The sequence below is a fragment of the Rhamphochromis sp. 'chilingali' genome (assembly GCF_963969265.1).
Source record: "Rhamphochromis sp. 'chilingali' genome assembly, chromosome: 3".
NCBI classification, from domain to species: Eukaryota; Metazoa; Chordata; class Actinopteri; order Cichliformes; family Cichlidae; genus Rhamphochromis; species Rhamphochromis sp. 'chilingali'.
Window position 1 is genome coordinate 29,594,744 of NC_137931.1, and position 20,102 is coordinate 29,614,845.

The 20,102-nt window shown below is 43.0% G+C and overlaps 2 protein-coding genes across 6 annotated transcripts in view; one reads left to right on the forward strand and one right to left on the reverse strand.

Moving 5' to 3' along the window:
- Positions 1–3,963, reverse strand: part of LOC308394522 (tumor necrosis factor receptor superfamily member 5-like) — a 31,543-nt gene extending 27,580 nt beyond the window's left edge. For both annotated transcript variants that reach the window (XM_080878883.1, XM_080878882.1), the window contains exon 1: positions 2,634–3,963. The gene's annotated coding sequence lies outside the window, so the exon portion shown is untranslated. The remainder of the gene's footprint in view (positions 1–2,633) is intronic.
- On the forward strand, positions 866–20,018 carry LOC308394520 (uncharacterized protein). Of its 4 annotated transcripts, none has more exons than XM_080878878.1 (6): positions 866–2,262; positions 3,970–10,663; positions 10,793–11,075; positions 11,203–13,463; positions 13,608–13,890; positions 14,018–20,018. In XM_080878878.1, the coding sequence occupies exons 4-5, from the start codon at positions 11,905–11,907 to the stop codon at positions 13,846–13,848; spliced, it is 1,800 nt and encodes a 599-aa protein (XP_080735004.1). In that variant the 5' UTR covers positions 866–2,262; positions 3,970–10,663; positions 10,793–11,075; positions 11,203–11,904; the 3' UTR covers positions 13,849–13,890; positions 14,018–20,018. The 4 variants fall into 4 exon arrangements, with proteins under 4 accessions (XP_080735004.1, XP_080735005.1, XP_080735002.1 ...); XM_080878876.1 differs by having other exon boundaries at positions 867–2,262; positions 3,970–10,648; XM_080878879.1 differs by lacking the exon at positions 14,018–20,018 and having other exon boundaries at positions 3,970–10,648; positions 11,203–13,478; positions 13,608–13,748.
- Positions 20,019–20,102: the final 84 nt, after the last annotated feature.

Below are 20,102 nucleotides of genomic sequence, written 5' to 3' on the forward strand. Positions count from 1 at the left end.
TGTGTGAATGTGTGTGTGAATGGGTGGATGACTGAATGTAGTGTAAAGCGCTTTGGGGTCCTATGGACTAGAAAAGCGCTATACAAATGCAGGCCATTTACCATTTACAATGTAACAAAGCTCAGTAACTGAGACTGTAGCGTAAACCAGCGATTCCACAGAATAACAGAAACAAGCTGTAATATATATTTATCATGGTACGTGTCAAGCACTATGACAGTTACTGAGACTGCTGCTCTGACTCTTTGAACACTAACATGAACAAAAACAACGGCCGCTGTTCCAGATCTACTGGCGTTTAGATCAACTGGCGTTGGTCGAACAGATGTGTGGCAGTCTTGCGTTTCAGTAGCTCCTACCGACAAACCAGCAAAAAAACGCCAAATGTGTCATCTGTGACACTTGTGAGGTTGTCTCAAACACACTCCGTCAGTCTTGATGCTGTTGAACAACAAAATGTTTAAAAATGTGGCGAGTTTACCTGGTGATATCCTCATGCGCGACGCGATCGCGAAAACAGCAAACAAGTAACACCACGCCGATGTTGTTCACAGGACAGCAAGAGTAAACGATCGGGAGACTCTTGTCGTCGTTATCGTTCCCCTCGCACGGTTTATTTCTCCGAATTCAGCGTTTTTGCTTCACAACTACAGCGTGCTGTTTACTTTGTGCACTAACATGGAGTCGAGTCAACCAGCGCCACCTCTGGCCAAGTGCCACAGCCTACAGCCAGATCAGCCTGTGACACACATCTGCACCACGTTTGAATTCGTGTCATGCACATTTGTACCTTTCAATTGTGTCTGTTTGTGCGTCATGCAAATAAACCTTTGGAAAGAATGAAATGATATCATGTATTTATTATCAGCCTACATTTGTACAAAATTCCAAATTATATACACAAAGTCATAGAAATCACCACTCCAATTGGTCATCATGATTTTAATATTCTCTTTTTCCATAACAATGAAATACGCCTTGGACAAATATGACACATCAATATTTCATTAGTGTTGTCACATCACATCCTGTAAGCATCGTCTGTCTGTGTCTTTTCCCTGAAAATGAATATTTCCAGCCAATATAGGCAATTCATCAACATGGCTGGAGTTATATACAGTCTGTATAAGTGTGGTTAATCTAATGAAGATTTGTAAGGAGACGGCAGTTACTGTGAATTCACAGCAGTTACACAGTGATTAGTAATAAACAGCCAGTGAGAGTGAGTGGATATGACTGTTCCCACCACTAACACATGACCATAGCCCACTACTAGATTAACTTGTGACACATCTGCACCTGCTGCTATGATCACATTGAGTAGAGGCTGAGTGGCTGCACTAACCCCTGGTACATCCAAATCTACCCACAAACATGTTGAAAGATGCAATGCCAGCAATGTGGATTGTCAACACTAAAAACAATCGGTAAGCAAAGACAACAGGGATCAATTTTTTCTGTTTATTTAGCACCCACAACATTTGTAGTCGCCTTCTGCACAGGGGAAGTCCACACACACTGTGTGGTACCACTTTCCACAGAAGGTGCAATCTGCAAGATTGAATGAGATTGTCAGGGTCATTGTCTGACTGTTTATTACTAATCACTGTGTAACTGCTGTACATTCACAGTAACTGCCATCTCCTTATAAATGTTTATTAGATTGACCACACTTATGCAGACTGTATATCACAACCAACTCTAACATGTTTGTTTGCAGAGGGCAGACACAGGCAGACTATGCTAACGACATGTGATGTTACAACACTGGTGAAATATTAGTGTGTTCACGACATTTTTCGTATGGGCAAAAGTATTGATATCAGGATGGTGATTCTTATGTGTATGTCATTTGGCATTTTGTACAAATGTAGGCTGATAATAAATATATGATATCATTTCATTCATTTCAAAGGTTTGTTTGCATGACGCACAAACAGACACAATTGAAAGGTACAAATGTGCATGACACGAATTCAAACGTGGTGCAGATGTGTGTCACAGGTTTATCTGGCTGTAGGCTGTGGCACTTGGCCAGAGGTGGCGCTGGTTGACTCGACTCCATGTTAGTGCACAAAGTAAACAGCACGCTGTAGTTGTGAAGCAAAAACGCTGAATTCGGAGAAATAAACCGTGCGAGGGGAACGATAACGACGACAAGAGTCTCCCGATCGTTTACTCTTGCTGTCCTGTGAACAACATCGGCGTGGTGTTACTTGTTTGCTGTTTTCGCGATCGCGTCGCGCATGAGGATATCACCAGGTAAACTCGCCACATTTTTAAACATTTTGTTGTTCAACAGCATCAAGACTGACGGAGTGTGTTTGAGACAACCTCACAAGTGTCACAGATGACACATTTGGCGTTTTTTTGCTGGTTTGTCGGTAGGAGCTACTGAAACGCAAGACTGCCACACATCTGTTCGACCAACGCCAGTTGATCTAAACGCCAGTAGATCTGGAACAACGCCATGTTTATCTGTGAAGGAAAAAGTGACGCAGCTGTGAATGAAGCTCATTCTACTGCTGTGTGAACTAAATCACCGCTGTGGATCTGAGAGGAGACCTTCACAGCCTTCTTCACACTCTGAACATCATCTTCACATAGCGTTTACACTCAATCAGGACACTTACCGTCTCCGCCAACTCTTACATGGATCCTCGGACGTTAGGATCAAGATCACGTGACACACACAGAGCACGTCGTCCTCACGAATTAGAGACATACACGAATCAGTATCATTATTTTTATTTAAACTCGCGGCTCTGCATTTAACTCTCTACTACGTCTACACTAATCCAGATAAATTTGAAACCAGCATTTTCGTCTAAAAACGCTCCCCGTCTACACTATCAGGTTCAATCGTTTTCTTCCACAACGACAACGCTTACGTCCCCGTACTGCGCATGCGTGAAACGTAAGACGATCCAACCTGCCGTTTCCCCCAGCCCCTCCCCCCTAAAACCTTTATTTAAACATCAGTACAATACAAAGTAAAATTAAACAGTTCTAACTTCAAGGTATTGTACTTACAGAAATTGTAAACCATAAACAAACAAACAAACAAACATCAGAACCTACCTACATTATACATATGCTAGGGGGAGAAGTTTAACTGATTAAGCCAAAGTGTAAAGTGATTGAAGGATCTTCATTTTGTCAAATACAACCATAGTTTTTACATTTTTGGGGTTAGTAGTGTTCTTTATTGAATTAAGATATTGCAAAAGCTCATAGGCGTATACATAAAAAGAGGAATTTCTTCCTAAACATTTGGATTTGTGAATATGAAATTTAGCCATTAAGATTAACAAGTTAATCATATCTGTTATCAATGTTGAACTGTCTTTGGTTTTTGTGGAGACCAAATAATACATATTTCCATAACAGTGCAAATCCTTTAAATATATTTTCTGAGATAAAGACATATAATCTCTGCCAGAAGTCTTGTACAAGGTGACAAAACCAAAAAAAGATGTATAGTCGATTCCAACGCTGCTGAGGCATTTGGGAAGTCCGAGCCACTTCTTAACCTAGGAGCTCACTAGCCTCTCTAGTCGATTGGCATGATTGAGTGAGACCTTGTACATTGTCAACAGCCACAGTAGTCTGGGTAATAACCCAAACTGGAAACACCAGAGCTTCAGTTTCCCTGGGAGTGCAGTGTTGTTAATCTGCTTGAGGTCATCAGCCAAGTTCTGCCTTAGCTGTTCTAGTTGCCACATATCATTGAGGTCTGCATTATACCACCGTCCCAGGCTCTTTATGGGCTTCTCTAAGACTGTTGGAATTGGTTCTCCACTGATATAGAATTGCTCGGCTGTCAGTTTTCCTTTTATGATGGAGGTGCTGCGAGATTTACTTGGCTTAAACTCCATTCTTGCCCATTCTATGTTTTCCTGGAGCTTCTGTAGCAATCGCCTAGTACATGGTTTTGTTGTTGTAATGTTGGTCATGTCATCCATGTAGGCCCTAATGGGAGGAAGACAAAGGCCACTCTTGTGTCTCTCATCTTCCACTACCCACCGGGATGCCCGCATGACCGACTCCATTGCCATGATAAATGCCTGAGGGGAAATTGTGCAGCCTGCCATAACTCCAATTTCCAGGTGCTGCCAGGCTGTGGTGGTGTTTTCAGCTGTCACACAAAACTGTAAATCCTGAAAGTAAGTCGTGACCAGTCCTGTGATGTGGTTTGGTACGCTGAAATAGTTGAAGGCCATCCACAAGATCTTGTGCGGAACTGACCCAAAGGCGTTGGCAAGGTCTAAAAAGACCACCACGTTACAATGCCGAACAGTGGATTTTGCCTGTAGCACAGATGTGGCTGGGGTCCACTTCTTCCCCGTTGCTAGGGTGGGAGCAGTGCCTCTCACTATGGGGTCCCGGGAGTCCGTGAGTGACATCTCAAGCCTCACTTTTGCACATTTAAACTCCTCAACCAGGCTAGGGATAGGCAATGACAGTATCCATTTTTAATGTATATTTTTTTAAAACATTATTTTAGTCTCATCAACTGGGAATTTAAACCTCCATTTGTATGACCACTGTTCTTTTCCTGTGATTGCCCCCAGTACTTTCTTTACCAAAAAGTCTAACCCTTTTCCTCTTGCCCATGTTCCCCCATCTTCTGCAAAATACGAAAACTCCATTCCACTCACTATGTTCTTAAACACATCATCATTTATCAACAATGAAAACAATAATGGGCTAAATATGCTCCCTTGTGGTGTTCCATTTTCTACCGGCAAACTCTCCAAATAACTCCTCCCAATCCTTACCATTATTTGTCTTCCTTCCAAAAAATTCTTAATCCATCTGAACATTCAATCATTTACACCCATTTCCCTAATTTTAATTAATAGACCTTCCCTCCAAATCATATCATATGCTTTCTGTATATCAAAAAAAGACCTCTTTCCAGCTCTTTGAAATGCTGCAGCAAAATGTGGAGGAAAAGCGCCGAGATTATTAAATGGACTGACAATAAGGTGTAGTTGTTGCTGCGAGTAACACAAGAGTGCAAAATTGCAAAGGTGAGCGAGAATATAAGGTCTGTCCCAAAACCTAGGCTGCATCCTTCGGAAGCCGCATTTGAAGTCCGATTACGTCACATCCAGGCAACAAAGGCTTGTTAAAAAATTATTAATAACACAAAAGGTTTTCTAAAAGCTTCAGTTCATTAACCATGTGATGCAGATCTACAGCTGGTTTTTGGCCATAAACTTTACAGATGAGAACAAGGTGCAGAGTTCTTTGTGAAAAGTGAAAAAGGATGGCTTTGTTTTCAGAAATCAACATTCATGAATGAAGAATTTATACATAATAATTATTACATTTAAGACATTTTCAAGTGTCTTTTCTTTTCTTTGACATCCAAAAATAATATAATTTTTAGAAAATTCAAGTATGTTTAGAATCTTTGGGAAAAGCCAGTAGTGCACATCGTCCCACAGGACTTTACAGTATATACACATTCGTAAAATAAATGTTCTGTCGATTCTTTATTCCTCAGTTGTGTTATTATCAATAGCAAAATGATGTCTGAGAAATTCTTTGGAAGGGTAAACACCTGAGAGGATTTTGTAATAGACCTTAGCTTTTGGAGGAATAGGAAGTTCTAGGTAATTTGTTCTGATTTCTTTCTTTTGATCACAGGTGAACAGTTGTGAAATTAAATTTAGATTGGATCCATATCTGTAAAGAGCATTAGTGAATAATTCTAATAATTCAAATTTTACAGTTGTTTGAGACGGTTAGCTGCAATGTTGTGCCCATTTACTAAAAGTCCAGGGAGGTCAGGGGCTGTATAGTCAGGGTTTTGAAAGAGATTATGTGCCGTACAAAGAATGTTTGGAGCGATAGCCTTAATAATTTTTTCAAACCCTTTGTTGTTTATTTGCAAGTTATGATTGGCACAAAAATCTTCAAATTAAATATTACCTCTATCATTTAACAAATGCATTACTGACCAGATGCCTTTTTCGTACCATTTTTGCACAAAGATTGATTTGTTCCTAACTTTTACCTAACGATAGTTCCACAGGGGAGTATTGTGTGGGCTATAATTATGTTTGTATATTAAATGGTAAATGGCCTGTATTTGTATAGCGCTTTACTAGTCCCCTAAGGACCCCAAAGCGCTTTACACAACCAGTCATCCACCCATTCACACACACACTGGTGATGGCAAGCTACATTGTAGCCACAGCCACCTTGGGGCGCACTGACAGAGGCAAGGCTGCCGGACACTGGCGCCACTGTGCCCTTTGACCACCACCAGTAGGCAATGTGTGAAGTGTCTTGCTCAAGGACACAACGACCGAGACTGTCAAAGCCGGGGCTCAAACCGGCAACCTTCCGTTTACAAGGCGAACTCCCAACTCTTGAGCCACGATCGCCCAAGTATAACACTTGCTGGTGAAAGGAAGAAAGCTTTACGGGGAGTTTTTTTAATGTCAAAATCGCATCTAAGTAAAAGATTAATACCGCTTAGATCTGAAAATATTTTGTTTGGAATATGAAACCATTGGCTATTTTGATTTCTTAAAAATGACCCGAGCCAATTTATTTTTTGGGTGCCATTTAAACTGTCAAATTCAATAGCTTGCGATCCTCCATCTTTAAACTGTTCGACTAAATTACCTAATATAGTGGGTTTTTCACTTCCATATAAAATCAAAGTTTAGCTGGTTAATAGATTTGATTGCTGATTTAGGTACACCTAACATATATATTCTGCCCAGAATGGATAAGTCTCTGTGTGCCCACTTATTTAAATGAGTTCTACAATTGTGCATTTTCTCCCAAATATTAAGGTTTTCTAACTCAGTCCTATTTTAATTATATACATACCCAAATATTTGACATTGGATTTTACAGGGATATTAAAAGTGTTAGATATACAGGGTGGGCCATTTATATGGATACACCGTAATAACATGGGAATGGTTGGTGATATTAAAGTCCTGTTTGTGGCACATTAGTATATGTGAGGGGCCAAACTCCTCAAGATGGGTGGTGACCATGGTGGCCATTTAGAAATTGGCCATCTTGGATACAACTTTTGTTTTTTCAATAGGAAGAGGGCCATGTGACACATCAAACTTATTGGTAATGTCACAAGAAAAACAATGGTGTGCTTGGTTTCAACGTAACTTTATTCTTTCATGAGTTATTTACAAGTTTCTCTTTGTTCACAGCCATTGACATGTCAAAGAGGTTAACACGTGAGGAGCGGATCGAAATTGTGTTGATATCTGGTGAACGCAGTAACCGGGTCATTGCAGCAGATTTCAATGCAAGACACCCTATGAGACCACCCATCTCCCATGCTGCAGTTAGCAAACTGCTTGCTAAGTTTCGTGAAACTGGTTCAGTGTTGGATTTGCCAAAATGTGGATGCAAGAAAACTGTCACTAATGAAGAAACATCAGTGGCTGTCCTAGCTTCATTCAGCAAGCGCCCACAGCGTAGCACTCGTCGCATGTCACTGGAGAGTGGCATTAGTCGAACATCCCTTTGGCGGTAATTAGCTACTTACAAATGGCACCCTTACAAACTCCAGCTACTGCAGCATCTCATCGAGGATGACCCAGATCGGCGCACAGAATTTGCAGAATGGGCAAAACAAAAATTGGAACAGGACACTCAGTTCACGCAAAAGATTTTGTTCAGTGATGAGGCAAACTTTTATGTGAATGGTGAAGTTAACAAACAAAACCACCGCTATTAGTCTGACACTAACCCACATTGGATGGATCCCTCCAAGACCGTTGGAACAACAAAAGTGATGGTTTGGTGTGGTATATGGGGTACAACGATAGTGGGTCCATTCTTCATCAATGGAAACATCAAGGCCACTGGATATTTGAAATTGCTACATGGAGATGTGTTTCCCTCTTTATGCACTGAAGCTGGCACGTTCCCTGAGTTTTTCCAGCAAGATGGTCACCACCACATTATGGGTGCCAGGTCCGAGCATTCCTAGATGAACAGTTTCCTGGAAAGTGGATTGGTTGTCGTGGGCCAGTTGAATGGCCCCCAAGGTCTCCCTATCTGACCCCCTTAGACTTTTATCTTTGGGGACATCTGAAGGCAATTGTCTATGGTGTGAAGATACGAGATGTGCAGCACCTGAAACTACGGATACTGGATGCCTGTGCTGGCATTTCTCCTGCGGTGCCGCTATCAGTGTGTGAAGAGTGGGAGAAGAGGGTTGCATTGACAATCCAACACAATGGGCAGCACACTGAACACGTGTTATGTGGTCAGAAACTTGTAAATAACTCATGAAAGAATATAGTTACGTTGAAACCAAGCACACCATTGTTTTTCTTGTGACATTACCAATAAGTTTGATGTCTCACATGGCCCTCTTCCTATTGAAAAAAACAAAAGTTGTATCCAAGATCCCCGACTTCTAAATGGCCACCATGGTCAACACTAGTGATGTGCGGATCGATCCTGAAATATCAATTCATCTGATACCAATGATTTATGTTCTAGAATCGATTCTCACATTAAAATATCAATTTTAGTAATTTAGGGTAAATTTGTAGTTTATCACTTACAGGAACACAGTGGAAAGAAACTATAACATTCGGATTGTCTACATTCAAAGGAACTACTTCCTCTTCCGCCTTTCATTGTCATGTGCGAAATACGGCTGTATAAATGTCTCGTAGCCCCTTGGCGTGCGCGCTCACGACAATGGCTGAGCGTAACTGTGCGGACGTATTTGACCTCCACGAACAGCTGAGACGTGGTTTGCGATACATGTGGCAAAAAAGTGAGGTGTTGTGGCCATACTTGCCAACCTTGAGACCTCAGAATTAGGGAGACATTCAAAAGGGCTGTTGGGGGGTGATAAATACATTTTACAGTGTTTATTTAAAGGATAAAATACGTTAAATGTCACCGTTATTATTGGCCGGCCCGGAAACAGCGGGGGTGTCCAAATTCAGAGGCTGCTTCCACCTGAGGACCTGGCCTTCGCGGTCTAAAGAAAGCCGGGTAGTACGTCACGAGCTCCCTCGGTGGAGTGAAACTCTGCCGTCTGCTCCTTACGGTGGCCCCTAGAGACAAAGCACGTACAAACTCCAAAACACTTTCAAACTCCAAAACACTTTCAAACTCCAAAACACATACAAACTCCAAAACACATGCAAATTCCAAAACACATGCAAACTCCAAAACACTTGCAAACTCCAAAACACGAACAAACTCCAAAACACTTGCAAAATCCAAAACACTTGCAAACTAAAAAACACATGCAAACTCCAAAACACATACAAACTCCAAAACACTTGCAAAATCCAAAACACTTGCAAACTAAAAAACACATGCAAACTCCAAAACACGAACAAACTCCAAAACACTTGCAAAATCCAAAACACTTGCAAACTAAAAAACACATGCAAACTCCAAAACACGTACAAACTCCAAAACACATGCAAATTCCAAAACACAACGGAAGTGCTCCAGGACGCTAGGGGCAGTGTTGAGCTCGATTTGCAAAATAAACGGCAAGTTTGTCTGTATGGGACGGTCTAGTCTCCGTCGCACGTCATACAACTTGATTTGACAGAAATGAGGGAGAACATATTTTGTTCATTTGAATGTTTGTTTCTACATGAGCTTTGTGTGATTTGATAAGTATCTCAGGCTGAGACCACAGGACAGTAAAACATGATTTTTGGGCTTCATTTCTGTACTGAACAGTTATTTCAAGATTAGTTAGTAAATAAGAATTAGCTCATGTTGTTCATGAGACTAAAGTCATATCACTTTGGTAATGTAAATATAATATGGCCAATATTATAGTTATTATATTACAGTTTTTCTCGATTGCTTAAACACTATAACCAGGCCTCTAAACTAAAATTTCAAAACCGTAACGCTATTGTTCAAAAAGCTCACCCATTTCCCTGAACTATAAACACTATTCCCTGCTTTGACACATGACTCAAATTTGGTGAACTGTTACTGCAAAACTCTACACACAAATCCCTACATTTTACAGTGCTTACACCATGTAGTCATTTAGAAAGCACTAGCATGCAATAATGTTAACTTAAGTCAGCATAGCTTGAGCTCAATTAGCACAAAATTAACCAGGTGGAAACACTAGGAGTCAAAATTTAGCACACACCAATCAGAACCTGCGATGGATAGATAAAAGGGCCAAAGTCAGCTCATTCAGGTTTGAAACAATGGATCCAAAGAGATGCAAAGGAAGAGGACGTGGTGGAGAAAGAGGACGTGGTGAAGGAGGAGGACGTGGTGAAGGAGGAGGACGTGGTGGAGGAAGAGGACATGGTGAAAGAGGAGGACGTGGTGAAAGAGGAGGACGTGGTGAAAGAGGAGGAGGAGGTGGTCTAGGACAACAGGAAGGTGGTGGAGGAGGAGGGAGAGGTGGAGGAGGAGGAGGACGTGGTGAAGGAGGTGGAGGTGGAGAACAACGGCGACAAGGAAGGGGAAGAGCAAGGGCAAGAAGACAGTCAGTCTCGGATGAAATTCGAGCCACTTTAGTTGACCATGTCCTTGTCCATGGGATGACTATGAGGGAGGCTGGGCAACGAGTACAACCAAATTTGAGTCGCTTCACTGTTGCCTCCATCATCAGAACCTTCAGGGAGGAAAACAGGTAGGTGTACTTGCAGTAAGACTGCTTTGTACAGTAACGTTTAAGTTACTGAACTTATGTGTCTTGCGTTTCAGTATGTTTCCATTATTTGCCTGTAAAATGAATGTGTGACAGTTACAGTAATGAGTGCTTCTATTTTTGTAGGACACAGAGACGACCACCTGGTGGAGGCAGGTTAAGGCTTTTGTCGGAGGAGCAAGAGAGGGAACTTGTAAACATGGTAATTGCAAATAATGTAATCCGCCTGCAAGAGATTCAAAGGAGAGTGATTGAGGATGATCATCTTTTTCGAGGCATAAATGCCATCAGCCTCTCCACAATTGACCGCATCCTCCGAAAGAATCAATTCCGGATGAAACAGGCATACCGAGTCCCTTTTGAACGAAACTCTGACAGAGTGAAAAACCAACGTGTGGAATATGTTCAGGTATGAGTTTTGATACTGTATAAAGTATTGTGTACCATCACAGCATGGCAGTTTATGCTGCCATTTCAGCACTCTTGAACTGTGGTTCAGGGTACCGATTGACTCTACTGTGTTATGTGTTTTGCAGAGAATCTTTGAGATTGAAGGACGGCCTGTTCCCCATGAAATTGTCATGGTCCTGGGTCGGTGACCCAGCGCTTTTAGTTTATCATTTTCTAGATGATTGTTTAAGTTCTGTGTTATTTTCGATCTGCCTCTGAGTCTGCGTCTGTATCTGTCTGTCTATGGTGTCTCCCCATCTGTTTGTGAATCTGTCTGTTTAGTTCAATGTCTTGTCTGGTTCCATGTATCTGAGTTTCCTGTTTTATTGTGAAGGTCCGTGTCGTATGTGAGTGTGATCAGTTTACGTTTCCCCTGTCCCGTCAGCCCAGATTCCTCCCAGCTGTGTTGCCCTCCTGTCTCTCATCCCCTGATTACTGGTGTGTGTATTTAAGCCCTGTGTGTTCTCCTGCCTGTTGCCGGTTCGTCTGTGTTCCTCCGTGTCAGTCTGTGTAACTCTGTGTCAGTCTGTTACCCTGTGTTCCACGGTGTCCTGTTCCTCGTCTGCGTCTCTCTGCTATTCATCATCCGTTGTCATATGCCCCCAGGTCTGTTATTTTAGTTCTCCCAGTTTAGGTGTCTTTAGTTGTTTGTTATGCCCCACTGTTTGTTTGCCACTACACCTCTGTAAATAAAACCACCGGTATCTCATCCACTGCCTGCATCTTGGGTCCTCCTTCTAAATCCACACGGCTCGCCTCGGCAGCCGTGACAGTACGAACCGGCCACTATGGACCCAGCAGCATTCAACCCGCCCAAGGAGCTCCGGGAGGACATTGTTTACTCCGTGGACAAATTAATCAACGCGTGGCTGGAGCACGAGGGGAGAGAATTTCGCCAAGCCGTGGCTAATCGGCTACAGCGCTTGGTTTCTGGTCTCCCCTGGCTGCTCAGCTCACTTCACCCGCTTGCACAGAATTTCATTCTGAATGGACTCCGTCTTCACCCCCCGGCTGCTACCACCCACCCTGCAGCTCATGCTTCACTGCCCAGTCCGACAGAGGATGTTCTGCCCGGCCCGTCAACCCAGCCTTCGAGGGGGAAACGGCGCTCACGCTGCCGACGCTCCTCGCCACAGTCGGACCTGGGGATTTCCGAGCAGCCAGCTGTGGTGAGTGGACAGGACAGTATTATTGGTCTGAACTGTGGGACCGTTTACTCAGGGGTGATGTTCTGTACGGCACAGGACAAAAACTGTTTATCGCCGGAAGCTCAGTTAGCCGCCCGGCCGGAAGCTCAGTTAGCCGCCCGGCCGGAAGCTCAGTTAGCCGCCCGGCCGGAAGCTCAGTCGCCACCTCCGCCACATTCAGCCTCACAATCCATAGCTCAATTACAGTCACAGCCAGACTTATTACAAACCCTGTTACAATCCATGGCCCAGTCAGTAGCCCGGTTAGCAGAAGAATCATTAGCTTTATCCTCAGTTCAGCCTCCTGTTCAGCAGTCACCAGCCCTGCATCCTGTGTCAGTTGCTCCACCACCTGTTCAGCCATCACCTTCACCTACTCCTCCTGTACAGCAAGCCATGTCAGTCCAACCCATAACGGACAGTTCAACAACTCCGTACTCTAAGCAGAGAGACAAACCCAAGAACAATGTCAACATTCCTCAAAGGCTGGCCAGTTCTGAGACTGAGATGCACTCCAGGGCCTCCCCAGAGGCTGGGTTTCAGCCCCCATCAGACTCTGGACCCCTGGAGTTTAAGAAGCCAGCTGAGGACTGCACAGAGCTGTTGCTGTCTGAACAGGGTCAATGCTCTGCGCAGCTGCAGGCCGCTATGTGTTTGCCAGAGGCCCGTGTGCCTGCTGGTCCTGTTCTGTCCCTGCCAGAGGCCCGTGTGCCTGCTGGTCCTGTTCTGTCCCTGCCAGAAGTCTCCGCACCTGCTGGTTCTGTTGCGTTCCTGCCAGAAGTCTCCGCACCTGCTGGTTCTGTTCTGTGTGTGCCAGGGGCTCCAGTGCCCACTGGTTCTGAGACTGTTTTTGCTGGGGGAGGACGTGGTGGAAGAGGAGGAGGAGGTGGTCTAGGACAACAGGAAGGTGGTGGAGGAGGAGGGAGAGGTGGAGGAGGAGGAGGACGTGGTGAAGGAGGTGGAGGTGGAGAACAACGGCGACAAGGAAGGGGAAGAGCAAGGGCAAGAAGACAGTCAGTCTCGGATGAAATTCGAGCCACTTTAGTTGACCATGTCCTTGTCCATGGGATGACTATGAGGGAGGCTGGGCAACGAGTACAACCAAATTTGAGTCGCTTCACTGTTGCCTCCATCATCAGAACCTTCAGGGAGGAAAACAGGTAGGTGTACTTGCAGTAAGACTGCTTTGTACAGTAACGTTTAAGTTACTGAACTTATGTGTCTTGCGTTTCAGTATGTTTCCATTATTTGCCTGTAAAATGAATGTGTGACAGTTACAGTAATGAGTGCTTCTATTTTTGTAGGACACAGAGACGACCACCTGGTGGAGGCAGGTTAAGGCTTTTGTCGGAGGAGCAAGAGAGGGAACTTGTAAACATGGTAATTGCAAATAATGTAATCCGCCTGCAAGAGATTCAAAGGAGAGTGATTGAGGATGATCATCTTTTTCGAGGCATAAATGCCATCAGCCTCTCCACAATTGACCGCATCCTCCGAAAGAATCAATTCCGGATGAAACAGGCATACCGAGTCCCTTTTGAATGAAACTCTGACAGAGTGAAAAACCAACGTGTGGAATATGTTCAGGTATGAGTTTTGATACTGTATAAAGTATTGTGTACCATCACAGCATGGCAGTTTATGCTGCCATTTCAGCACTCTTGAACTGTGGTTCAGGGTACCGATTGACTCTACTGTGTTATGTGTTTTGCAGAGAATCTTTGAGATTGAAGGACGGCCTGTTCCCCATGAAATTGTCATGGTCCTGGGTCGGTGACCCAGCGCTTTTAGTTTATCATTTTCTAGATGATTGTTTAAGTTCTGTGTTATTTTCGATCTGCCTCTGAGTCTGCGTCTGTATCTGTCTGTCTATGGTGTCTCCCCATCTGTTTGTGAATCTGTCTGTTTAGTTCAATGTCTTGTCTGGTTCCATGTATCTGAGTTTCCTGTTTTATTGTGAAGGTCCGTGTCGTATGTGAGTGTGATCAGTTTACGTTTCCCCTGTCCCGTCAGCCCAGATTCCTCCCAGCTGTGTTGCCCTCCTGTCTCTCATCCCCTGATTACTGGTGTGTGTATTTAAGCCCTGTGTGTTCTCCTGCCTGTTGCCGGTTCGTCTGTGTTCCTCCGTGTCAGTCTGTGTAACTCTGTGTCAGTCTGTTACCCTGTGTTCCACGGTGTCCTGTTCCTCGTCTGCGTCTCTCTGCTATTCATCATCCGTTGTCATATGCCCCCAGGTCTGTTATTTTAGTTCTCCCAGTTTAGGTGTCTTTAGTTGTTTGTTATGCCCCACTGTTTGTTTGCCACTACACCTCTGTAAATAAAACCACCGGTATCTCATCCACTGCCTGCATCTTGGGTCCTCCTTCTAAATCCACACGGCTCGCCTCGGCAGCCGTGACAGAAATAATCTTTGTGGATTTAGTCAGGTTTTAACCTGACTAAAAGAAGGAAAAGGGGGAGGAACATAATTGGCCATAGGGCTATTGTAAATGTCCCTGGTCAGCGTGGGGGGAATGTCACTATGTGCGCAGCCATCAGCCAACGAGGGGTACTCCACCGCCATGCCGTACTAGGACCCTATAACACTATGCTTCTCCTTGCTTTTCTTGATGGTTTAAGACAACATATGTTCCAGCTGGACTACAGGGAACCAGCACAGCCAGAGCAGCCAACACCACTGTGTCGTCAGCAAACTTCACAATGGTGTTGGAGCCATGGGTGGCCACACAGTCTGAAGTGTAGAGGGAGTAGAGCAGTGGCGAGAGGACACATCCCTGAGGTGCTCCTGTATTAATGGTGATGCTGTTGGAGAAGCACCTGCCCACCCTCACCACCTGAGTTCTGCCAGTGAGGAAGTCCAACACCCATGCACACAGACGGCTGTTAAGCTGTTAAGACGGGTGTAGAGCTTCATTTTGACCTGGAAATAGGATGTTTGGGAAATTGAGTGAGATGTTATGGATTTGTGTTTACTGTTGTGAGGATATGAGGCGTAGTTTCAAGAAATGTGTTTTAGCAATCGAGAAAAACTGTAATCATTATTAGCTATTACAGCAGTGAACATGAACTCTGTGTCAAATACTGAGCTTCAGTACAGATTCAAGTTGCAGTTATTTATACGTCCTATCACCTTAAATCTTCACTCAAAGACAAGTATCTTTGACAGTGCATATATAGGTGTATCATATATAAGAGACAAATGTTGTTCCTTCAGTATGTTGGCATTACTAAATTTGGCTCATTGCTTACATATATTTATAAAAAGAAAATGTACAAGCTGTGATAACCGTTTCTGATAGAATGAAGAGTAGACTGATATATGAAATATTCCTTTATTGGGTGAGAAAATCAGACCATGTCATAACTGCTTTAAGTCATACAGAATAGATATCAGAGCCTTAAACAGGCTGGCTTCTGCTAAATGGGTCAAACTGGGCAGAAAGTATACAAACACATAACATCCTTATAGAATATGATGTAACACTATAGATCAACTTACCTCAGAATATATAAAGCATATAAACAATTACAGCAATATGACGCAACAAACACAGCAGTGCTACTAATCCAAAACACTCAAAGCTTCATAGAACTGGAACAAACATTTATTTTTAGGTCCATTCTGCTGCTGATACATAATTTAGGTTTCAGAATATTACACTTGTTGCTGCCTTTCATAGTGTGTAACTTGAAGGCCCTGAGTACTTTCTCCCACACTGAAAACACTGGAATGATAACATTATTTGAACATTACCTAATAGGACTGATTCAGGACAGACAATTAGTTATTTTAAACTTTTCTAGCAGTCCTTCACAAACAGGGAACAGTCTGTCTATTCTCTCCATCTGTCAGCTGCTGCTGGCTCTTCCTCCTCCTCTTCCTCACACACTGTTGAGTTTGTCCTGGTGGATCATTAGGGGTGCAAAGCCTCACAGATGATGTGCAGCAGTGGGTCCCTCAGTCTGTCCTCACTCTGGACACCTGCAGTTGTCACACATGGAAATCAAATGTGTGGTAAGCTGCAGGATTCAAACACAAGTGTAACTTATAAACACATGTTCATACTTTTATTACACAATCAGAGAGAAAGAAACAGAGCGAGTGCAGGACAGACAGACAGGTGGCAGTCTCAGGTGTATACACTGCTACAAAACAGCACAAAAGAAGGAGGATTTAGTGTTTGTGTTATTACGAAACAAGAAGAGTTCCCAGATGGTGCAGTGGACACATGTGTGACTCCTGTGATTAAAGCATCTTTCTTTCAGCTTAACGAGTGAACCGTCAGCTCGTTCAAACACATGTTAAACAGTGCAGTGGATCCTGCTTGTGCCGTGATATTCAGGACTGCAAACCGAGCAGCATCACTGACTTTCAGCTTGTTGTGTTTGTGGATATATGACTGACTTTAATTATCCACAAAATCATCACAATCTCTGTAAGATTAAGGTCGACTATATATATATTTTTTAAAGTAAAGGCTTTAAAACCAAGTTAATTCTGAAAGTACAGACATCACTAATGTAACATAACTTTCCCGACATGTGGCCAACAATTATGGTTTAATGTTCTTCATTAAAAAAATATTTGCGCATAAATAAGTGACATAATATTCAGTACTTACTTCTGAAAGTTTACTCTTCCTCCGCTCCGCTTCCACCATTTTTTTTCGGCAAAATTATCCACACCACCACCGCACTATGAAGTCTGGGATATGTTGGGCCATGAAGGCTACACCGACCCATCCTTAAAATTCAGGGAAATTAAGGACGCATTTGAGGGCCGCATTTCGAGCAGCCTTTGAATTGGGAAAGCCTTCTCTTGTCGCTGTGACGTAATCGGCCTTAAAATGCGGCCTTTAAGGCTGCAAACCCCAAATCCGGTCATTGGCACTTCCTGGCTTGTGTAGTTACTAGGTAACAAAAGCTCAACACTGCCCCTAGCGTCCTGGAGCACTTCCGTTGTGTTTTGGAATTTGCATATGTTTTTGAGTTTGCAAGTGTTTTGGATTTTGCAAGTGTTTAGGAGTTTGTACGTGTTTTGGATTTTGCAAGTGTTTTTTAGTTTGCAAGTGTTTTGGATCTTGCAAGTGTTTTGGAGTTTGTACGTGTTTTGGATTTTGCAAGTGTTTTGGATTTTGCAAGTGTTTTTTAGTTCGTACGTGTTTTGGAGTTTGCATGTGTTTTTTAGTTTGCAACTGTTTTGGATTTTGCAAGTGTTTTTTAGTTCGTACGTGTTTTGGAGTTTGAATGTGTTTTTTAGTTTGCAAGTGTTTTGGATTTTGAATGTGTTTTTTAGTTTGCAAGTGTTTTGGATTTTGCAAGTGTTTTGGAGTTTGTACGTGTTTTGGAGTTTGCATGTGTTTTTTAGTTTGCAAGTGTTTTGGAGTTTGCAAGTGTTTTGGAATTTGCATGTGCTTTGGAGTTTGCAAGTGTTTTGGAGTTTGTACGTGCTTTGTCTCTAGGGGCCACCGTAGCTCCTTGCTATCTAAAATATAACAGGGCGCTGGCGTAAACTCTCAACCGTCTCACATTTTGTTTAATTAGTTTTCTGTTTGACGTTTATTCAGCTGTGTGAAAACCCCGGAGGAACCCTCCCGAGTGATTAATAAAATTTAATTTAATTTAATCTAATCTAAAAACTTTAATCTCAGCCAAACCGATTTGCTCACGAACAAAGAAAACACTGAAAAAGCCAAACAATAACATTTTTAAGTTATCAAAGTGACTTATATATCATGTTTAACCCGAGTAGCGAAAGACCGTGGGGGTTTGAAAACGATGTGTCAGTCAGCTCAGATATGTGAAGTTTACACAGCTACATTCTCACCTGAAAATATGTTAAAAGTTTTTTTGCGACCCAGAAAGAGAAATAAGAGTAATATTAAAACTAAGTAGCTGCCGCCATTGTTGGAAACTGGAATTGGCGCTATGAATTCTGCAACATGGTTTTTCAATTTTGTTGTCCAGGTGGAAAATCGTGAGAAATTCGGGAGAATGGTGGCTCTGGGAGATTTTTGGGAGGGGCACTGAAATTCAGGATTCTCGCGGAAAAATCGGGAGGGTTTGCCTGTATGGTTGTGGCAACATCACTAACCTTGTCAAACACCTCAGAGTTAATCATGTCACAGAATATGATGAGCGTATGTTGAGATGAACTGAAGAGGAGGACAGGGATAGGTGCTGCTAGGGCGAGACAGACGTCTCTCACTGAGTCCTTTAGTGCTGCAGGCAGGCAAGGTGTTCAAATAGAGCACAACTTCAGTTTTTTATTTCTATATGATGAACTCTGCATTATTAAGTGATAAGAACAAGTAATCTGATGTCCTGTAATCATTATGATGCTATAATTTGAGATACAATAAATAAAATACGTTTTTGTACAAAGTATCATATCGGATCAGTATCGTCGATACCACCCTGAATATTACTTGGTATCGGATCGGAAAGGAAATCAGTGGTATCACACATCACTAGTCACCACCCATCTTGGGGAGTTTGCCCCCTCACATATACTAATGTGCCACAAACAGGACTTTAATATCACCAACCATTCCCATGTTATTACGGTGTATCCATATAAAAGGTAAGATCTAACATTTGTTTATGTTCAGTTTTAGCCCTGAAGCTTTTGAGAAATTTTCAATGATTTGTAGAATTTTGGGGATTTCATTCAAGTTTTTTAAGAAAATGGTTGTGTCATCGGCTAACTGGCTGATAGAGAGCTCTTCACACACACACACACACACACACACACATACCGTAATTGTCGGGCTATAAGCCGCTACTTTTTGCACAAGCTTTGAACCCTGCGGCTTTTAGTCAGGTGCGGCTTTTCTATGGATTGTCCATGATTTTTGTCATATCGTAAGACGATTTGTTTTGTTTGTTCCGCTGTTGTACGGCACTACGTTGCCTGGCGGAAGGATCGGGGTTCAAGAGTGGTATGTTAGTCACATGTCCGTCCGCCAGGCAACGTAGTGCCGTACGAAGTAGTGCGAAAAACAAACTTCAAAGTAGTGCTACGCGTTCAGCGGGAGTCGTGGATGATGAGCGGCGATAAACTTGCGAAAAGCAAGTTATGCCCAACTCCACCGGTGGATTCTGACAGCGTGGAAAAGTGTGAAAACATCCATGATCACCAACGGATTTTGAAGGGCTGGACTGCTGCATGATGGAGAGGAGGACACCGCCACGGCCCTTCAGAGGGTGTTAGACTCTGACACTGACAATGAGGATTTCTTTGGTTTTGAAAGTGACAACGAAGGAGAGAAGCGGAGAGTGGATGACGAAGCCATCCTGAGCCTGTTTGTATCCGACACTGGAGGAGAGGACTTTGGTGGTTTTAGTGCGCAGGAAGAAGAGAAAGATGGTGGTGAATGACTGACTTTTCTTTTTGTCAAAGCTGTGTCACTGCACCTGAGCCTAAAAGGTAGTCCGAATCTATTTTTCTGGTGTGCTGTAGGCTACTGTTATGTACTACATGTGCAAATATGTACCCATAACTTGTTTTTCAAAATATTAATAAAAGTGATGTCTCCAAACAGCCATCTCTTTCCTGACAATTCCCTTTGTGCATATTCTCTTACATATGATAAGTCAACATTGAAACACCTGCGGCTTTTAGTCAGGTGCAGCTAATGTATGTACAAAACAGGATTTTCCCCTGATTTTAGCTTGTGCGGCTAATATTCAGGTGCGCTTTGTAGTCCGGGAAATACGGTATATAAGTGTGCCCAGTGTTGGGGAGTAACGGAATACATGAGTAACTGTATTCTGTTACAGTTACCGTTTAAAAAGGT

Coding starts and splice junctions, on each gene's coding strand:
- LOC308394520 (XM_080878878.1), top strand. CDS start 11,905: ATGGACCCAGCAGCATTCAACCCGCCCAAGGAGCTCCGGGAGGACATT. Junction 13,464..13,607: donor ACCTTCAGGGAGGAAAACAG/GTAGGTGTACTT, acceptor CTATTTTTGTAG/GACACAGAGACGACCACCTG.